Raw genomic sequence first — 19,039 nt, 5'->3', positions numbered from 1 at the left:
GAATTATACACTTGGGTGGAGATAACATTCCTTCTTGAGCAACCTTCTAAGGCCACATGCCAGGGATGAATATGGGCAGAACAACATAGTACATTTTATCTTTGTACAGTTGCTTCTTCACACTGAAGACACCACTTTATCTCATCCCAAATTCAGGTAAGCAAGAGGCTTGATCAGAGCTCAAGTACACATCACAGCCAGGCAAAAAACAAAACCAAACCATTCAAGGAAGGTGAAAAGCAAGGCTGGTGAGGGACATAGCCTGGGGAGAGTTGCAAGGGCCGGACAGAGGCTTGGAGGGTGGAATTTGGCCCCTGGACCTGAAGTTCCTCACCCCTTTAAGACATCTAAAAGACCATTCCCTGTTCCCAAGGTCTACTGATTTGTAGCCATGTTATGGGCACCATGCAGAAAGCGGCACTTTGTGAACCATAATTCCGAAGGTTTCCTTGGAGATGGCAGAAGGAAAGAGAGCTTCCATTTGTTGCTAATCTTACCATTTAACTGTCACTTCTCCCCTCTCCCCAACCCACTAAGGAAAGTTGGCTGCTGGAGTAGAAACAAATATCATCTCCCATCTCTCTGGCCTTCTCTACCCATCTCTGAGGAAATTTCAGCTTAAAACCTGGCTCATTGGCATACAATTTGGTAATGGGTAGCAAGGATATTATACTTCCCTAAATCAGGACTGGGACATATCTTTAGCCCATTTAAAACCAATTCAAACACTTACAGAATTCTCAGAGTCCACATTTGAGCCCATGAGAGAGAAGTCAGAATATTCTGTGCTGATTATGGCTTTGGCTAGAGGGCTTCGGTTAAGCAGAAGAAGGGCCTTAAACATTCGCTGCATGGTGGCCAATGAACAAATGGTGAGGCACATTACTTGCTTCTCGATACGGGACAAATTCCCTTGTGTCTTGACAGACAGATTAACGACATCCTGCTCTTTGTATTCTGTTTATTTTTTTAAAAGAAAAGACACATACACAGGAATAAAATTCAGAAATAATACTACATGCATTCATCATCATTTAGAACCCAAACCATAGTTTGAGAGCATTTCCAGTATATGTAAAGGTAAAGGGACCCCTGACAGTTAAGTCCAGTTGTGAACGACTCTGGGGTTGCGGCGCTCATCTTGCTTTACAAGCCGAGGGAACCGGCGTTTGTCCGCTTCCACCAGCAGTTTTTCCGTGTCATGTGACCAGCTTGACTAAGCCGCTTCTGGCAAAGCCAGAGCAGTGCACAGAAACACTGTTGACCTTCCCACCAGAGTACCTATTTATCTACTTGCAATGTGTGCTTTCGAACTGCTAGATTGGAAGGAGCTGGGACCGAACAACAGGAGCTCACACTGTCACAGGGCCTCGAACCACTACATCCCACATTAAAAGAATTAATGACACAAATGGTTGGCTAAGGTAATTCTTTTCCCCATTGACAAGTTAGTTTTAGAAAACTTACTAAAATAAAACCGAGTGACGCAACCGACGTGGCACACTGGGCGGCTTTCTGCCTCACGAGCGTTGCTATGAAAGGCTTGCTTTTCATACACTGTTAAGACCACAAAGTCATCTTGCTTTGGGTACTGTCTCCCCAAATTGCTCTCCGAGAGGTTAGCTGGAAAAATAATTTGAACACAGAATAAAAATATGCAAGCATCTAGCCACATATGGATATGGCTTTAATGTTACCAAACCCTCAGTAAAAAGATACATGTCAACCACAAGTTGCTGAAGCTCAGCTTTGAATTTCAAGTGTTTTCAGTTACACCTGTGACCCAGCCTAATAAATCTTTCGTCAATTTAGTTGTATGAGGTTTTTTTCTCTCTTCATTTGTATGACCTGATAAGAACAGTTTTGGAGACATATAAAGCAATCTAGGTGTTGAGATAAAACAGGCATATCACTCCTCAATCCCTGTTTTGTTTTGGTTTTTTTTATGAAGTAGCATTAGTTTTTTATTTATTTAATCCTTTACAGCACCTGGAGTTCAGTTTGCTTGGGTCATGGGCATGGGATATTGGTTTATTTTATTTCCCAAAATTTATACCCACCCACCTCAAGGTTTAATACTTCTTTTATACACGAGATATAAAACCATAAAATTATTGGTATAAACTTTCTTTTTTTTTAATTCAGATCAGTGCAAAACTGAAAATGGTCTAAAACACCCATCAACATGTGTGGGCGAAAAAGCAAAAATTATGCAGAGAGAAAGAAGTATAATAGCACTTGTCTGCTTACCCCAGCAATCTCGCCTTAACACAAGCATTTGCTATCTACTTCAACTACTACTGAAAACAGAACCGAATTTTTACTGCCTGTTTGTTTATATGCAGTGAAATTCTCACTCACCTGTAAAATCTGCTTCATTTGTGTCCAGATTGAAGTTCAGCAAAGTTAAATGGAAATTCCTTTTGTCTTTCCATTTCTGGTTCTCTATCCAATCTTGTGCCACCTACAAGAAAAAGCAAGCTTTGGCTTAACAGCAGCTATGAAAGAGTGCTCTTCCATCCACTAGACTTTACAAAGGGGTGATCCAGACATCAATGCTTTGTGTAAGTGAAAAATTAATTCTTGGGCTCTTCCACCCTGAGGAGTTGTGTCCCCACTCAACACCACCATGAAGGCCTTTTGGTCTCAATTGAAGAGTCTAGAGCTCACGGATGACATACTATACAGATAATGGGTAGAAACCACTGGGGCTGGGCAAGGTGGCAGCTAGTTGTGTCACAGAATCATAGAGCTGGAAGGGACCCTGAGAATCATCTACTCCAAACCCCTGCAAATGTAGGAATATGCAGGTGTTCCATATGGAGATCAAACCTGCAACCTTGGCATTATCAGCACCATACTCTAACAAAGCTAAAGAAGCTGGGGCACTCTGATGTAGCAAAGACCCTTGGGTAGAATAAGGGAGAAATTCTAGTTGGTATGGGGCAGGCAGGCTGTAGAGAATTGGTTCCAAAGGTGTGGTGCCTGCATCAACCACCAGTGGAGTCAGGCCCTGGGCAAAGTGGCTCCACCACTGTAGCAAACATAACCACCTGGAGTTCAGCAGAGCTAGAAGAGAGGGTTTATACTACATGGAAGAACCTGGAGGCACAGGAATGTACCCTGGAGAATAAACCTCTGAATTTGTTGCAAAATGAGATTTATGAGGGATTTATCAAATATGATTGAAAGTCATCACATCAGTGGCTGTTAAAATAAAGGATTAAGATTGGAATTGTGGAACTGGGCTAATTAAGAGAATTGGTGCAGGACCAAGGAATGACATCAACTCCTGATAGCCGGAACATGGGAAGTCATTCAAAAATGTTTAATTTGGAACTGATTAATTGGCTGATTGTATTGTGATTTGGCGTGATTTGGTATTGTATTAATGTGGCCTACATTGGATTGTTATTAAAAATTAATAAAAAATAATTTAATAAAAAGTAGTACGATGCTGATTTAAATGTATGGTGAAGATGTAGCCTAAGTGGAATTGCAGTGGAGTTAGGAAGGGAAGAGGAGAGGAAAGAGAAAAATGGGGCATTCTGTTGCCAACTCTGGTCCTGTCCACTGCTGGCATGCAGCAGCTCCCAACCACCTCCAATGCACTTCCTGAAGGGTCCACCAACTAAGGTATGTATTCTCCTTACAAGTGTGTCTTCTTAAAAAGACTTAATTCTTTGTACAGAAAATGCTGAATATAAAGCTATGGAACTCTAGACTGTCCAACCTGTATTTGCACATGCCCAAGAATGCACTTTAAAATAGCACACCAGTGGCACTGTGCACCAGCACAATTATCCCACATTACTTCTACTATAGCATGGAACAGTTGGCAGGACTGTAGGAACAAAGGGACATTTTCCACCTTTGGTGGCAATGCCCGCAAGTCATTCTGGTCTGGGATCAAGAAATACCTGTTTAAATTTTTGCCCAGCTTTCTTTGATAAATATGTGGGCAGAAATGAAGACTTTTCGCTCAAAGGAACGTTAAACATGGGTGCTGGCAGCAGCCTAGATTTCCGTAGTTCCAACAATGGAAAACATTACAGAGCTTGAATATTTCTCCATGGTGTAAAAAACCTAAATTATAGGTCTGCAAGGGGAAGGAGGACCCTGAACATTTTTACTCCATTCAAATATGGACATGGAATGATCTTTCCTTACACCAGAGAAATATGTCATGATTTAAAGTTGGGTGTCATTACTTCTTATGGTGGTTCTTCTATCTGCCTTGACTTGTTTTAGATATGTCAAGTTATTATTATATTATTGTTGTTATTGTTCACTTATTCTGCTTACACAACGGTCTGAAAATCAATTAAAAATGTGTTTCTTTAAGCCAGGTGGGCCTCCCTGAAACTAGCCAAAAGACTCCAGTTAAAAGTGGCCACCAGACTACAAAGAGCTAAGGGAGACTTTACTTACTGTTTCAAAGGTATTTAGCATCATTAAGGGGAAGAAAGTATTGAAGTAGTCATTGTAATTGTTAAAAGTGGCTGGAACAGAAGTCATAACAGACTGGAGGAGGTAAGCTGGTGGCCCAAACTGACTGAACTGTGCAAACATGTCATAGTTCCACTTCAGGATTTCTCTACTAAATATGGCAGGACTTCTCTGCTGGGCATTCACGCTGTTTGCTTGTGTGAAGCGTGGATTCATTTCATGCCAGGAAACAGGTCTGGAGGCAGGCAGCACCCCACCAGTATACACATTAGAGTTATTTTGCACATTCAGCAACTGAGGGACGTTGTTTGAATTCTGTGGTTGGAGAATGCTGTTCGGCATGGGGATTTGGGACTGCAATCCATTCCCCTTTGAGATGGGGGGCATGAAGGAATATGATTTGCTCTTTGGAACTGCTGGGGGCTTTGGGATGCTCTCGAGCTCCTTGGTGAGGTTTGCGTTCCGGGAAGAAACGCTGAAGATTTTCATCGTGGAGAGCCTAGGGGGTGCAAAAGTCTTGGCAGACGCATTGTCTTGTGGGCCACCAGCAGAACAGCTTGCGCCGTGAGCCTCTGCTTCAGCTGCTCTTTTAGAACCTGCTTCCTTGCATATCTCATTAGCATCCTGTAGTGGGCTTGCAGATACACTGGCTTCCATGTGTGTGGGGTTACTGCCACTTTCTATTTGTGAACACAGCTCCATGTCCACTGGATCGGACTGTGTAAGAAACAAGTTGTCATCTTCAATGTTCTCATTCAATTGTGGCTCTCCCTCTTTCAAAACCACATCCTCATCACAAGAGCCAGAGGAGGAATCGGTAGAGGTCAAGGGATTGGTTTTGCTAGCTGTAGCTTCAAGGATTGAGGAACTTGGGTTTCCTCTTTGAGTGTGCTGACCCTTCTCTCTCTCTTTAGGCCTTGTCTGCCTATAGAACTGAAGTTCTTGGCAAGAAAGCATTTTTCTATTTTTAGTAGTTAGGTGTGAAGCATTTATTAGTTGTGATGTTCTTTTCTGTGCAACATCTACCCTGCCAGCAATTTCCCCATGACGACGCAACTCAGCAAGACTGTCCTGCGTGCGCTGAGATAGTTCAGCTGCTCTACGGACTTTCTTTGACAGGCCAAGATTCTCTGTCAGTGAGGTTGGGGGTGGAAAATGGTGGACTTTGGCAGGTGGGACCACAGTAGGAGTAGATCTTGCTGGTTCTGCCTGTGGTGGTGCCTTCTTTGGCTGAATAGTAGATTCTTTGACAGCAGATGCTGACTCTGAAGGAGCAGTAGGTGCTGATGGATCTATGTGTCTGGAACACCCTGCATCCATCCCTGTGGAAGTCGAGCAACACATTGCATTTCTGCTGCTAATGTTGACCTTCTGAGCCGGTGTATGTGGCTTTGTTTTAGTTTCACTGTTTTGCACAGGGTCCTCTTTTGCTTCTTCAGTGGCATTAAACCAATGAGGGTTCGACTCATAACCCCAGGAATTTATTTCCAAGTCAGTGGCTCTGTGGCCATTGTCTGTCTCCACTAAAAGGTTCTCCTCCTCTGTCGTTTCCTCATTAGTTTGGCTGTCCTGCCATTCTGAGTAAATTTCAGCTTCTGATTCGAACTCAAACAACTGTGATTCATGTTCCGCATTTGCTGGTGAGGAATTCATTGGCTCTTGCCCCTGTGCACTGGATTGCTTCTCATGGCACACACATGTTGTATCTTTTCTGCTCTCTCTACTAGTGTTCCCTTGGTTTTCATCCTCTTCTGAAGAATCAGAAATAATAATTGTATGGATTGGTCCCTTTGCTGCCTTAGAAGGGTAGTCTTCACTGGAAGACTGAGATTGAACAGAGCCCATAACTTTCTTGCTGCTTTCCTGCCTAGAGTCAACGGGTGTTTCTTTGGTGTAAGCAATGAAGGTGCCTTTATTGAAGGCTATGTTAATTTGGGGATCTGTTGCTGTGCTAGTTGAAGTGTCAGCGACAGCTGCTTCAAATTCATTCCGCTGATTCCTCACCACAATGTCAAGTGGCATCTCCTTCATGTCATCACTGCTGCCTTTTTCAGAAACCCACTGTCCTGTTTCAAAATTCACCCCGTCGCCCTTGCATTTATTTTTCATACAGCCTGACAGACTAAGGAAAGACTTGCTTGAGCCTGCCACCGATTTGCAGAACAATGGATCTGATGTATTGCCGGCACTACCTGCAACAATATCACTCTTCGGCCCTTCCTGGCTTTTGCTTTGGTCTCTAACTGACTGCTCCTTCTTTGTTTTGGACTCCAGCATGGTGCTGCTTCTACACCTATTAAGCACTTTTCTCAACTTTGCCTTGAAGCTGGGGCTCAGAGGTCTCAGAGGTTTCCTTTGGCTTGTAAGGTCATTCTGATCAACACTTTTCTCCAAAGCATCACTGCTGTCATCATTCTTTGTCATCAGAGGACTGGAAGCTCTGGGTCTCTCCACCCCTGACCAGATGTTCTCAACCTTTATGTCTATCCCTAGTATCTGGTGACAGCTCATGGTTTTTTGAACATACATGTATCTCTTTGCTAACATGGAGCCCTCTTGTACTTGGCCTTCTTGGCAGACTTCATCCTTCCTTGCTGCTGACAAGTGAGGTGGGTGCTCATTGCACATATTCACTGGATGCATGTCTTCCTGCCTTTCATTTACACCAATGGGAAAGCTCTCCACGATGGGGGAAGAAGGTCCTGATTTCATCCACATGGTCCTTATGATATGCTTCAGAGTACTCTGCAATTCTTGAGTCTGCTTGGGACTCAGCTCCAAGTTCATGCGGTTACGGAGAAGCAAGTTGAGTTCAAGAAAGAACTGCTTACAAACGGGAGTCTTCACATCATGTAAGCCTTCCTTCAGGATATTACGAATCAGTTTCATGCAGAAAGACTGCACAGACTCTGTTTCCAGAGATGGTGATGTAGCTGTGCTTATTAAGCAGCTCCTGGCTGCCCTTCTCTCGATGCCAGCCATGAACACTGCACGTGGAAGCTTGGCCCATGCTACCACTGTCTGCACCCATTTTTCCGCGCTGACCCACAGAGAACTCAGGCACTTTTTCTTAAGGTGGAGTTGAATCACGATCACCAGGACCCAAATAAAGAACTGAGATACTTTGTCATAAGATTCAGCAGAGTTCTCAGAGACATCCGTTTTTAAACACAGGTGGCTCATAACCTGTACGCTGTAGCCAATCCCCAGCTCCTTGAGGCCCATAAGGGAGTGGATGAAAGGGATAAGCCATAGAAAAGTGCTGCTGTGTAACTGTATGTCTTGGCCAAAGTCAGCCTGGAATGCATCAATTAATGTTTTCATATCTTCATACAAGTCAGGGAAGTAATTAGGACAAGCAGCAGATTTCTGCCTGGTAACCTGAAACAAGAAGTCACTGTTTTAACAGCATGTTCTCCATTCCACTGCCGCCGCCCCCCCCCCCCCCGCATATGCAGATGCCATCCTCACATGATTTTACTATGACAGGAAAGGGGGTTTGTTGCGCTTCAGATGTTGCTGGACTCAAAATTCCATCAGCCTCAGCCAGCATGGCCAATGATCAGAGACGATGGGAGTTGTAGCCTAGCATCATCCAGAGTGCAACAGGTCTACATTGTTTTAATGAAAAAAACAAAGTTTTCAGGAGGCTGAATTCTGTTGCCAGTAAGAAACCACCCTTCAAATGAACCAACCTTTGAAAATGAAAAGTGTTTGTTCTAGAGGACAGATGTGGTTTGATTCTTCTCTCCAGCTATACTCTGGAGCTGCCCCCATAACCATATTTCAACCATGGAAGGAGACAATAAATTAGATCAACATGCAAGGTACCTTCTGTGGCTTTTCTAGGCGGTAGTCATACACCAGTTGGCTGCAGGTGACCGTTTCATCTTCACAATCTGATAGCAGCACAGATCTAGTCCTTTGAAAACATTAAGAAAGCAAAGCATTTAAACCAAAAGCTATTTATTTAAATGTGTAGTTTACATCATTCTTAAAGCTCACGACTACTGGGGGTGGGGGGAGAGAACAGAACAGAAGAATATGTAATCAAGGTCAATGTTATTTCCTCCTCTGACCCTGAGTCCCAAAGACTATGCAAATAATTATAGTGTTACATTTGTCATAAAGAGTACTTAAATTGCTCTCAGACTTAAACTAACTGCCTTAGTGAAAGCTAATTCACTTAAGCCAGAGCGATCAGGATTTCACTCAAATTTAACTCTAAACCACAGATGGTTGCAAAGAAGAAATCTCCATTTTTCTTCATCATGTTTGAATCCACTTTGAGCCTTTAGGACTCCATATTATGTATCCCGCATATGTGTATGAAGATTAACTAAGCTCTTCTAGTAAGGAAAAAAACATTGTATTTAACTAAGAGGTTATGTGCACCTGGTACAATGAGGGAACGAACTCTGAAGGAAAGTAAGCAGATAATCAGTATGGCAATAGTGAAAGGACTGCTAAGCATAGCAGCACTTATATTTAACCTGATAAATGAATCACAGATAATGGAAAACAGATGTTGATAAACAGCTAATAAGAGAAATTAATCAAAAACACCCTTAAAAAAGGTTACCCTTAAAAAAATGTATAATAAGATGAGGAGGTTGAGATGGGCTAGACAGAAGAGCAAAAGGATCTCTGGTTGGTCTAGAATGGTGTCAATGAGTTGTAACTGTGATGGGAAAGTCTGATGACTGGTGAAGTAGAAATAACGTTTGAAAGCCCCAAAGCGCAGTCTTCTCCAGTATTTTTGAAGAGACTGACCCTATGTACATTTGTACTAATAAAGGCCTACTTTTCAACGGAAGCCTGTGTCTTTGGGGAGTTCAGTGGAGGGCGACCTCTGGTCAAACTCCTCTACTAATTTCTTTCCAGAGTTGGAACCCAGCTCAGCTGACTAACTACAGCTTGCTTTGGTTGATTCCAATCTGGCACTAAAATTTCTTGTAGGTTTATGAAACATGGCTTGTTTTAAGCTCTGTAGGAAGAAACTGGTTTGCTTGCTCATCTGTGAGACAACCTAAGGCATGTTGGAACAAACCATAGTTCACAGACACACCATGGATGCACCATGATTTGTAAATGCAGGAAAGACAACCTCACTAAGTCATAGGCTCCTTAGGTGGCTTTGGAAGAAATACCACAACATCCACAAAATGGGCATGAGCAACATAGCTCATCCAATGATGTTAGATGGAAACTGTTCCACTGACATATTTTCTGCAGGAACCACATTTCATAAAATTAGAAAGTGTCACAATACATGAACACAACCCAAATCCAATCAAGAAACTCATGATTAAAATCAATGTAGTAGTTAACTTTTTACAGATAACCATCCCTACAAAACACAATATATTTATAAAAACTAGTATTAGAACTAAAACAAAAAAACAAAAACAAATTACAATTTAAACAGTGAGTGAGTTTTATTGGTAGGTATTTTAACTGGAACACTTGAAAATATTTTAAGCAAAGCCTTTAACTGATTTGCAGATAACATTTAAACTATATCAAATATGTTTAATCTTAATCCAGTGGTAACTAATATAGTTACATGTTGATGCACAATTCCCATCAGCCCCAGCCAGAACAGCCAATTGCTCAGCAAGAATTGAAGGATATCACACTGGCTTCCAAAATGCTGTATTATAAAAACTGTAATAAAAGGATAAAGGACTGACCTCTTGCACCTTTGGCGAATATTCTCGATTTCTTTATTATAACTCACGCTGTTGTTAATAGTTTGAAATGCCTCACTTGGATCAATGTGCTGCCCCCACACTTTGGACCCAAGCTTATCCAGGATCACCATGAAGCAGTGGAGTGCAGGCCAGAAGGGACTGTTACTTTCATCTGAAACAAACAAGTCAAAACACGCTGAGATGGGAAATAATATTTAGTCAATGAAAACACGTAAATTAAAAAATGAAAATGTTGAGTACATGGGGGGGGGGAATAAAAACCCAGTATCAAGCAATACTGGAATTGCCATAAAATCAGTGAGCAAGTTTGTATTCAAATTATGTTTTACTCAGAGTAAACTTCAAATGAAATGAATGAACCTGGCTAAATTAAGGAACTGGCTTGATGCTGAATCCATGGGCAACCTGTAGTCCCTTGCAAGTATTTCATGCTGCCTGCTGCAGCTGTCTGGCAGCAAAATTTTGCTGCCTAGGGAGATGGAATGCCCACATGTTTGGAGCAGGAGAGTACTACTGTATTAAACTGAACTGAGGAGAGAGTGTTTCAACACCAAACTAGAACGTATTCAATTAGAGAAAATACTAAAAAGCAGTGTATGCGTGCAACCACACAGCCAATTATGCAAACTACCCCAGGGTGCATAGGATCCCCTCCACCCCCTGCAGAAACTGGACCTTCACTGGTGCTCCAACGTCACATTTCCATGCCCGGGGGGGTGGGGATCCTCGGATAGGATGTACCAAAGCTGCTCAAACATCCCTCAGATTCATTCTCAGGTAAGGAACTCAATCAATCAATACCCCGCCCATCTGGCTGGGCTTCCCCAGCCACTCTGGGCAGCTCCCAACAGAATATTAAAAATAAAACAAAACACCAAACATTTAAAACTTCCCTAAACAGGGCTGCCTTCAGATGTCTTCTAAAGGTTGGAAAGTTGTTTATTCCCTTGACATCTGATGGGAGAGCATTCCACAGGGTGGGTTCCACTACTGAGAAGGCCCTCTGCCTGGTTCCCTGTAACCTCAATTCTCACAGCGAGGGAAGCACCAGAAGGCCCTCAGAGCTGGACCTCAGTGAACGAATTCCAGCAAGACAATACTATTTATTAAATTTGCTACAGTAAAGGACAATCCCATAGAATAGTGGGCACTGTGCTAATCACAGGTTTCAAGACAGCTTTTATACTTCTCCATACACCGCTTACATGACGCTAAGTATATAACCATTTCCACATGGTCCATTCTACATCAGCCATGACATGATATGCTGGTCAAGATTTTCCTACAGGTCATTTTACATAATAACCTTTTTTTTTTACATATCTAACCTTCCATCAGGACAGTAACATCAGGTTAATCTCTAAGCTTATCAAAGAGACATTCTTTCAATATTCCAATTTTGATCTATATAGTGTTCTAATCTAAGCATGTTCAAGCTAACTAATACTTTCCAAATAAGGATATGCACTGACTTATTCTACTAACATCCTTAATATCTTTTATTGCCAATCCTCCCTGATGGATGCACCTAATACATGTTCTTCAGTGATAGATGCGAGGTAGTTCTCCACCCAGTTGAACAATGTGTCACTTGCTGCATCAGTGTCTGAGAGATGTGCCTGTTCACCCTCTTCAAATTCAATATGGCCCTGAAATCTTCCTCCTCCTCCTTTGAGACTATGAAGATTATCAAGTAGCAGGGCATGGGCTCTATGGCATTGATGGATTATAAGCTGAATGGTTGCTAGGACCACATAGAGTTTTCTCCTTTTTGGACATGAGAGAAATGACAAAGTGGTTGTGAGGTAAGTGGGCAAAGTCCTGAATATCCCCTTCCCTCGTGGTTTGTAGAACCCACTGATCTGTTGTCATCTCCTTGCAGCAGGAGAACTGTTACAGATGAACTAAACTGGAAGCTTAGGGAGTCAGGAGTAGAGATGGGAAGGCCTGGGGGGGGGGGAATTGGGGAGGAAACCCCAGTGTCCGTCCCCCCACTTTTTTCTGAAGCTGTTTTTTTCTAGAAAAATTGAAAAAAAAAAGTTTGATATAGTTTGAATATTCCACACACCTTTTTTGTTTTTTAAAAAAGCACTACTCAAAGGGTATATCTTCTATGGAGCTTAAATATTGAAGTGGATCTTAACTTTATTTGCTGTTGGTGTTAAGGGGAAAATCTGATTATTTTTTATATTGATGGTTTCTTGCTTTTTTTGTTGCTTTTGGGGGAAAGGGGGTGGTTACATGTTTTATTGCAAGCACAATACTTTTACCTACACTGTGTTTCACGCAATTTGTAAAACTACTCCACATTGAACTTTTAATCCCCCCCCCCAAACTTCAAATTTTTTTTGTGGGGAAAAAGAGGGGAAAACTTTTTTTTCCCCTCATGGCTTCAAAATTTCCGGAAATTTTACATCTCTAGTCAGGACTAAGTTAACTTCTTGCCTCCCTGCTGATTCTGTCTAGTCTCTCTAGAACTGGGTGAGAACTGCTTCTGCTATTTGCCAGGGCTGGAATCTCTGTCCATCTCACTGGTACCGCTAGCTTCTACTGTCTCCATGGCCATAGGCACCACCGGAAGGTCAAATGGAGTCTTATTATCATCCGAATTCTAGGAAATTCATCTGTGTCCTTGGCTGTCATTGTACCCACTGTATCGAACATACAGAGGTACGGTGGGGAACTCAGCATTTAGTCATAGTCTCAAGTTGAAAGGTATAAAACCTTTTAGGACTTGGGCCTACCTGGGCCTGAGGAGCGACTATCCCCAGGTACTGAGAACAGATGGAAAAGGTGCCAAAAGGGTTGAAGGACTGGAACAGTCCTTACTTTAGACACTCCCTTTGCCGCTGCTGCCACCGCCAGCTCCTGTGTTCTTGGGCACAGTTATCTATCTTTAGGATCTTCAACAGGTGGGCAAAACTCTCAGCAGAAAACAAGCGTGAGGCCCTATTTCCCGCCAAAACCTGAGGTACCTTGGGTCCTGGAGAGCCAAGAAATGCCATCTGAGGGACTGGGACTAAACCAGCTCCTGCACCCTGGGCCAATGCCTGCCTGAACTCAGTGTGGAGTGTTGTGCTGTCAATCACTAAATGACGGGGCAATGCAAGGCCCAGGCAGCTGCTACAAAGCCTCAGCTTTCTCTGCTGGCTGTTCCTCTGCAGCCTCTGCTGGCTCCAGGGATGCAGTTCTTGGCAAACTTGAGGGTACACCAAGAGAAACCACCCCACTGCTGTGGGTAGCCTCTGCTCCTCCAGCCTCCTCATCTGAGAAATTGGCCAAAAATGGAGGCTGCGAGCTCTCAGAGACGACTCATACCTTTTTGTTGTTGAATTCTGTAATTAAATGTGCCTCAAGGAAAGGAAAGCTTCTCCTCAAGCAGCAAACGGCAGCAGCGTAGAGCTGCGACCTGGGCCTGCACAGCAGCAAGGCAGGAAGGAAAGGAGGCAATGCTGTCCCACTGAGGTAAGATCTGTCTAATCTACATATTCCTGGCTGTGGAGCAAGAGCAAGTGTGGAATGGGGGGGGGGGGGACAATCCATGTGAGGATTCTCTGCTGCAGGAAAATGCCATTCAACACAACAGCGTTTATCAGCAAACAACAGTAAGAATAAAGGTCTGCAAACCTAATGACTTTTATCAACTGTGCTGAAAGAAGATATTGCATTGCAGATAAATATGAGCCAAAGCACATGGGGGGGCGGGTGTAATCATTTTAAACTGAATTTATCATGTAGCAACCAAAACAGAAGTATTATGGATAAAGGAAGGCAAGTTACAGATATCAATTTGTGCAATTTCAGTTAGATATAAGGTGCATCCAAACAGACTTCTGTTCCTCCTCAGAAGAAATGACACCTAATTCTCCAAAAAGAAACCCCCTAAAACCCATTTGGTGATATCAAACTTCAGTTAATAATCTAGACACCAATGAAATCAATGAACTTTCATTAACCAATGTGTCTAAACTGACTTAGTTAGATCTCACCTAATAACTGCAAAACACATAAGAAAAACAAAACTTCAATGACATTTGAGGTCTGTTTTTTATAAGCATAGAAACTAGTGATCAGCCATCATGCACTATAGCATTTGAACATTAAATAATTTATTTGACATACAAGTTTTATGGCTATTCAGACTATTTTTAATTTACTTTTATCACTGCCCTAAAAGATTATTAATTAATTACCATCAGAGTCTTTCTTAAGGGTATTTATTATGCATTGCATAAAGTCGTTCTGTTTGTTTGGGCCAAGCAACAATGAATCCATGGCTTGCTCATCCAGCACCAGCAGCACCATACATATACCTACAACAATGAAAATTAGAAAGTTCAGAAACTGTCACTGGGCATTGCCTTAACTCCCAATCTTAATCCATAACCAAACTAAAACCTACTTAATGTAATTGAGCCTGCTTGCAGTCCTCTCAAACTTTAGACTGTGTCCTCCAGAGTTTGGGAGCACACCATCCCTGGCAATAGGCCATATTGACTGGGGCTTAAGGAGGTGGAGTCCAGCAACATATGAGGAGCACCATGTTAGCTACCCCTGCTTTACATTACACATCCCTTGGGACAGGAACCTTTATTTTAGAAGTTAGCTAGGTTGCACATACATGGATGGGATGGTTTAATTAAAACATAATAATATATACAACTGTTAAGCGCCACAAAGTCAATGTTAAGGAAGCAAAGTTTTAATTCTAAATGGAACAGGAGGAAAAGGAGCCTGGCGACACCTTAAAGGGGGGTGGGCAAACCTGTGGCCCTTCACGTGTTATTGGTATACAACTCGCATCAGCCCCAGCTGGCATGTCCAAAAATAAGAGGATGAGAAACATACTCCAGAAACATCTGGAAGGCCAGAGATGAGCTGGGTGTGGGGAGAGAAGGCTAATAGGTTTATTGTGGCACCTGATTTCATGGATGAGGGCTGGAATACACCCCCTGGAGAGAGATGCTGCCCCAGTCAATGTGAACTATTAGCTGGATAGACCAACGGTCAGTCAGCATAAGGTAGCTTCCTATGTTTGTGTGTGTGTGTGTGTGTGTGTGTGTGTTAGGGAGGGACAGAGGCAGAGGCTGTGTGTATGGTGGTCGCATCCACTTTCACCCCGTACCCGTTTTGGGAGCACTGCTGGCATGAGGTCCTCCGAGGATTTGTTATGAGCCAATGTGGCTCTTACCAAAAGGAGGAAAAAAAGTTTAGCTATTCCTGCTGTACCACAATGCTACCATGCCCAGTGGAATGGGGCATGCCAAATCCCTTTACCCTTCAGACCATCTCAGCTGCTTCTACTCACCTAGCCAGTAGTTTTTGTAACTGGTAATATCGTACAGGTGGTCAGGCAACAAGATGAGATTACCCTTCTCAACTGTTGTGGGGTTATAAACATAAGCGTTTTCAAAGAGGTTCAGCTCTATAACTCTGAGCAAGCAATTGAGCACTTCCTGTATGTCATAGTAATCGTCCCTGTCCACCTTTCCCAGACTCTTGGCTGTCATAATGGCCCATCGACGCATCTGTGGGTTTGAAGGGACATTATTAATTACTATGGTAAGGAATCAGAGCAGTCATTGTTATGGAAAGTGGAGCAGAAGCCAAGTTGGTGTGAAAGACAACTGTTACCAAGTCTAACCTAAAGGTTCACATTCCAAACCAGACGGTGTAGATATGTTTCAGGGAAAACTTACTTGAAGGCCGTGGACTTCTCCACAGCCTCCTCACTTACCAATCATCCCAGAAAATGAGGGACAGGGATATTTTAACAACCACCTATCAAAAACAAATAAAAAACCTGGGTGGAATCACTAAAAATAGAACTGTGTTAATAACAGTGTAGAACAACTAGGATGTTACTTTAGGTTGAATCCAGTGTCAGTCCTATGCAGAGTAGGCCAATTGAAATTGATGGGCATGACTAACTTAGATTGTTAATATCAATGAATCTCTTCTAAGTAGAAGTTAGATACAAGTCTTTTTTATACCTCACCCTTTAGCCAAAAGAGAATTCAGAGATACTTACAAAAGTTAAGTTTGTTTATTTCTTCTCACACAGGGTAGCCCCCCAAGGGTCTTAACCAGGCAAAGATTTCTGTTGCCAGGCCCTCAGCCTGATGAAAAGAACAAGCTTCCTATAAAGGTTTGGCTGCCTCAATATTGCATTAATGCAATGTGTGTCGGGCTTTCCTTGTGCTGCTGTTAGTGCAGAATAGTGCATCATGGCTGCTGACAGGTGTGAGACCTTGTCAGCATATAACACACATGCTCACAGACCAACCTGTTGGTTTGTTACCAGGCCAAGTTCAAGGTGTTTCTATTAATATATAAAACACAAAACAGCTTGTTTGTTATTTCCTAGAACTATGAAGGAAAGCATTGTTGGAACTGTTGTTTTCTCAAACTTGTTAATGTAATTTGAAAAATACAGATTTGTGTCAGGCTTTTGACAAAATCTCCCATTATATACTTGTGAAGAAGCTGATAAAATGTGGGCTGGACAAGGTAACAGTTAGGTGGATTTGCAGCAGGCTGAATAACTGAACTCAAAGAGTGCTCAATAATGGTTCCTCATCATCCTGGAAAGAAGTGACAAATAGGGTGTCACAGGGTTCTGTCCTGGGCTTGCTGTTCAATGTATTTATAAATGAATTGGAAGAAAGAATTGAGGCGCTGCTCATCCAATTTGCAGATGACACCAAACTGGGAGGGGTAGTTAATGCCACTTAAAAAGAATCAAAATTCAAGAGGACCTTAACAGATTGGAGAACTGGGTCCAAACTTCCAAAATGAATTTCAGTAGGGACCAGGGTAAGGTTCTGCACTTTAGGCAGGAAGAACCAGCTGCACAAATATATGATGGAAGGACACCTGGCTTGCCAGTGGTACATATCTAGGGGTCTTAGTAGACCACGAGTCAGTACTGTGATTCAGCAGAACAAAGAGGGAATACTGTTCTAGACTACATCAACAGAAGTGTAGTGTTCAATTCAAGGGAAGTACAGGCACAACTCTATTCTCCCTTAGTTAGACTATAACTGGAATATTGCGTCCAGTTCTGGGCACCACAATTTAAAAAGGATATTGACAAGCTGAAATGTATACAGTGGGCAACCAAGATGATCAAGGGTCTGGAAACCAAGCCTTATAAGGAGTGGTTGAAGTAGCTGGGTATGTTTAGCTTGGACAAGAGGAGACAGGAGAGAAGATAGTCATCTTCAAATATCTTAGGGGCTGTCATGTGGGAGCTGGAGCAAGCTTTTCTCCTGCTTGGAGAACTTGTACCAATGACTTCAATTTACAAGAAATGAGATTCTGACTAAACATAAGGAAGAACTTTCTAGCAGTGAGAGCTGTTTGACAGTGGAAGAGACTCCCTTGGGAGTTGGTGGACTCTCCTTCCTTGGAGGTTTTTAAACAGGTTGGATGTCCACCTGTCTTGGATGCTTTAGCTGAAATTGCAGGGGGTTGGACTAGGTGACGCTTGGAGTCCCTTCCAACTCTACAATTCTATGCATAAGGACTTTCTTTCACTTGACCAATGGTTAAGGCAGCTTAATCCTACATTTAAGCCTGGGAAGCAAAACTGAAAATGTAGAAGAAAATTAAAGCAGCTCACCGTTTCATTAGGGTGTACCATGAGCAAATAGACCCCTGGGTGTTTCCCAAGCACCTGGCAGGGGTAGTTGATTGCCTCCATTTTGCAAATAGCATCCACAAACAGCGTGCCTACAATTCAAAAAAAGAGAACACAAAGTGTTAGGGCTGCTGGAATAACCATAATTTGAAGGGAAATGATCCTTGCATAAGATGAAAGCCATTTTTAAAGATTCATAGAACAGGAATGGACTCTGTGGAACCCTCTGCATAGTGTTCAGATCAACACTATGCAGAGGGTTTTATCCTATAAAGCTTCTTAAGGGAGATACCTGTCCGGCATTTTCATGAAACACGCCCCCCCCACACACACATACAAAGGAGAGATTTGGTAAACCTTCCCTAGGCACCTTGTTACTATATGGCTGGGCCAAAACAAACCCATAGCTTGTCCTTCGAGCAAAGTTAATACACAGGTTTCTGCAACAAAAAGAATTCTACCCTCCTGTTCTTAGTAAACAGCAGGGATGCATGTCTTGAGGAAGTCAAGTGAGCAACACCACACAGGCCACAATTTCTGATCACTCGTGATGGCAATGGAATATACATAATATAGTAATAAGAATTTTGTGTACAAGATTTTCTGAGGAGCGAAATAGTTCAAAAAAGCCCAGTCAACATACCACCTCCTGGCGTATCCTGAGAATGCAACCACTAAGTGATTTGTCACAACCTGTTTCAGTAGCTGCTTTCAAAAACTGTAGCTACTATGCAAGGGAGAACCAGATCAAATTCAGGTGCCTCAAGATACTCACTGAGGCGTTTATGAAGCAACAGGTAGGGGTATTTCAGTATTTCCAACAATGGCACTCTAAGTTTTTTCTCGATGTCAGAATTCAGGCATTGCACCTTTCCCCCCACATCACAGTCCAGCGAATTGCTGTCATCATCTTCCTTCGGCATTGATTTCTCAAAATGGGCAATAAGACGAGTGGTTTCAAGATTCCACAGGATCTGTAATTAGAAAATAACTACAGAATTCTAGAACAGAGATTGCAGTAACTAACTCTAAAGATGCTAGCTGAAAATAGAATCTACAGATTATTATTTATTTTAAAACATTCCCACTCTTCATCCCAAAAGAGTCCCAGATCACCAGACATGGATGCAATGAAACACTTAAAAGATGTAAAAACAATTCCAAAGGAGAAACAGACTGGGAAAGATCTCTGTTTAAGAGGCTTAAATGGGCAAGTAGTAGCATCCGGAAAGGA

The 19,039-nt window shown here is 42.4% G+C and overlaps 1 protein-coding gene across 5 annotated transcripts in view; it reads right to left on the bottom strand.

Moving 5' to 3' along the window:
* LOC310836274 (putative helicase senataxin) overlaps positions 1-19,039 on the bottom strand; it is a 55,999-nt gene that overhangs the window by 21,343 nt on the left and 15,617 nt on the right. For 3 of the 5 annotated variants that reach the window (XM_083721266.1, XM_083721267.1, XM_083721270.1), the window contains exons 3-12: positions 18,581-18,779; positions 17,788-17,897; positions 15,472-15,691; positions 14,357-14,476; positions 10,143-10,314; positions 8,281-8,371; positions 4,432-7,830; positions 2,362-2,464; positions 1,468-1,623; positions 734-957 (exon numbers count right to left, since the gene is read on the bottom strand). In XM_083721266.1, coding sequence (XP_083577392.1) covers positions 734-957; positions 1,468-1,623; positions 2,362-2,464; positions 4,432-7,830; positions 8,281-8,371; positions 10,143-10,314; positions 14,357-14,476; positions 15,472-15,691; positions 17,788-17,897; positions 18,581-18,779 — 4,794 coding nt within the window. Of the gene's footprint in view, positions 1-733; positions 958-1,467; positions 1,624-2,361; positions 2,465-4,431; positions 7,831-8,280; positions 8,372-10,142; positions 10,315-13,138; positions 13,643-14,356; positions 14,477-15,471; positions 15,692-17,787; positions 17,898-18,580; positions 18,780-19,039 lie in introns of those variants that run through there. The other 2 variants (XM_083721269.1, XM_083721268.1) reach the window with 2 other exon arrangements.

This window comes from Podarcis gaigeae (genome assembly GCF_964106915.1).
Source record: "Podarcis gaigeae genome assembly, chromosome: Z".
NCBI lineage: Eukaryota > Metazoa > Chordata > Lepidosauria > Squamata > Lacertidae > Podarcis > Podarcis gaigeae.
The sequence above is the reverse complement of the archived record's forward strand: the minus strand, read 5'-3'. Positions and strand labels throughout refer to the sequence as shown.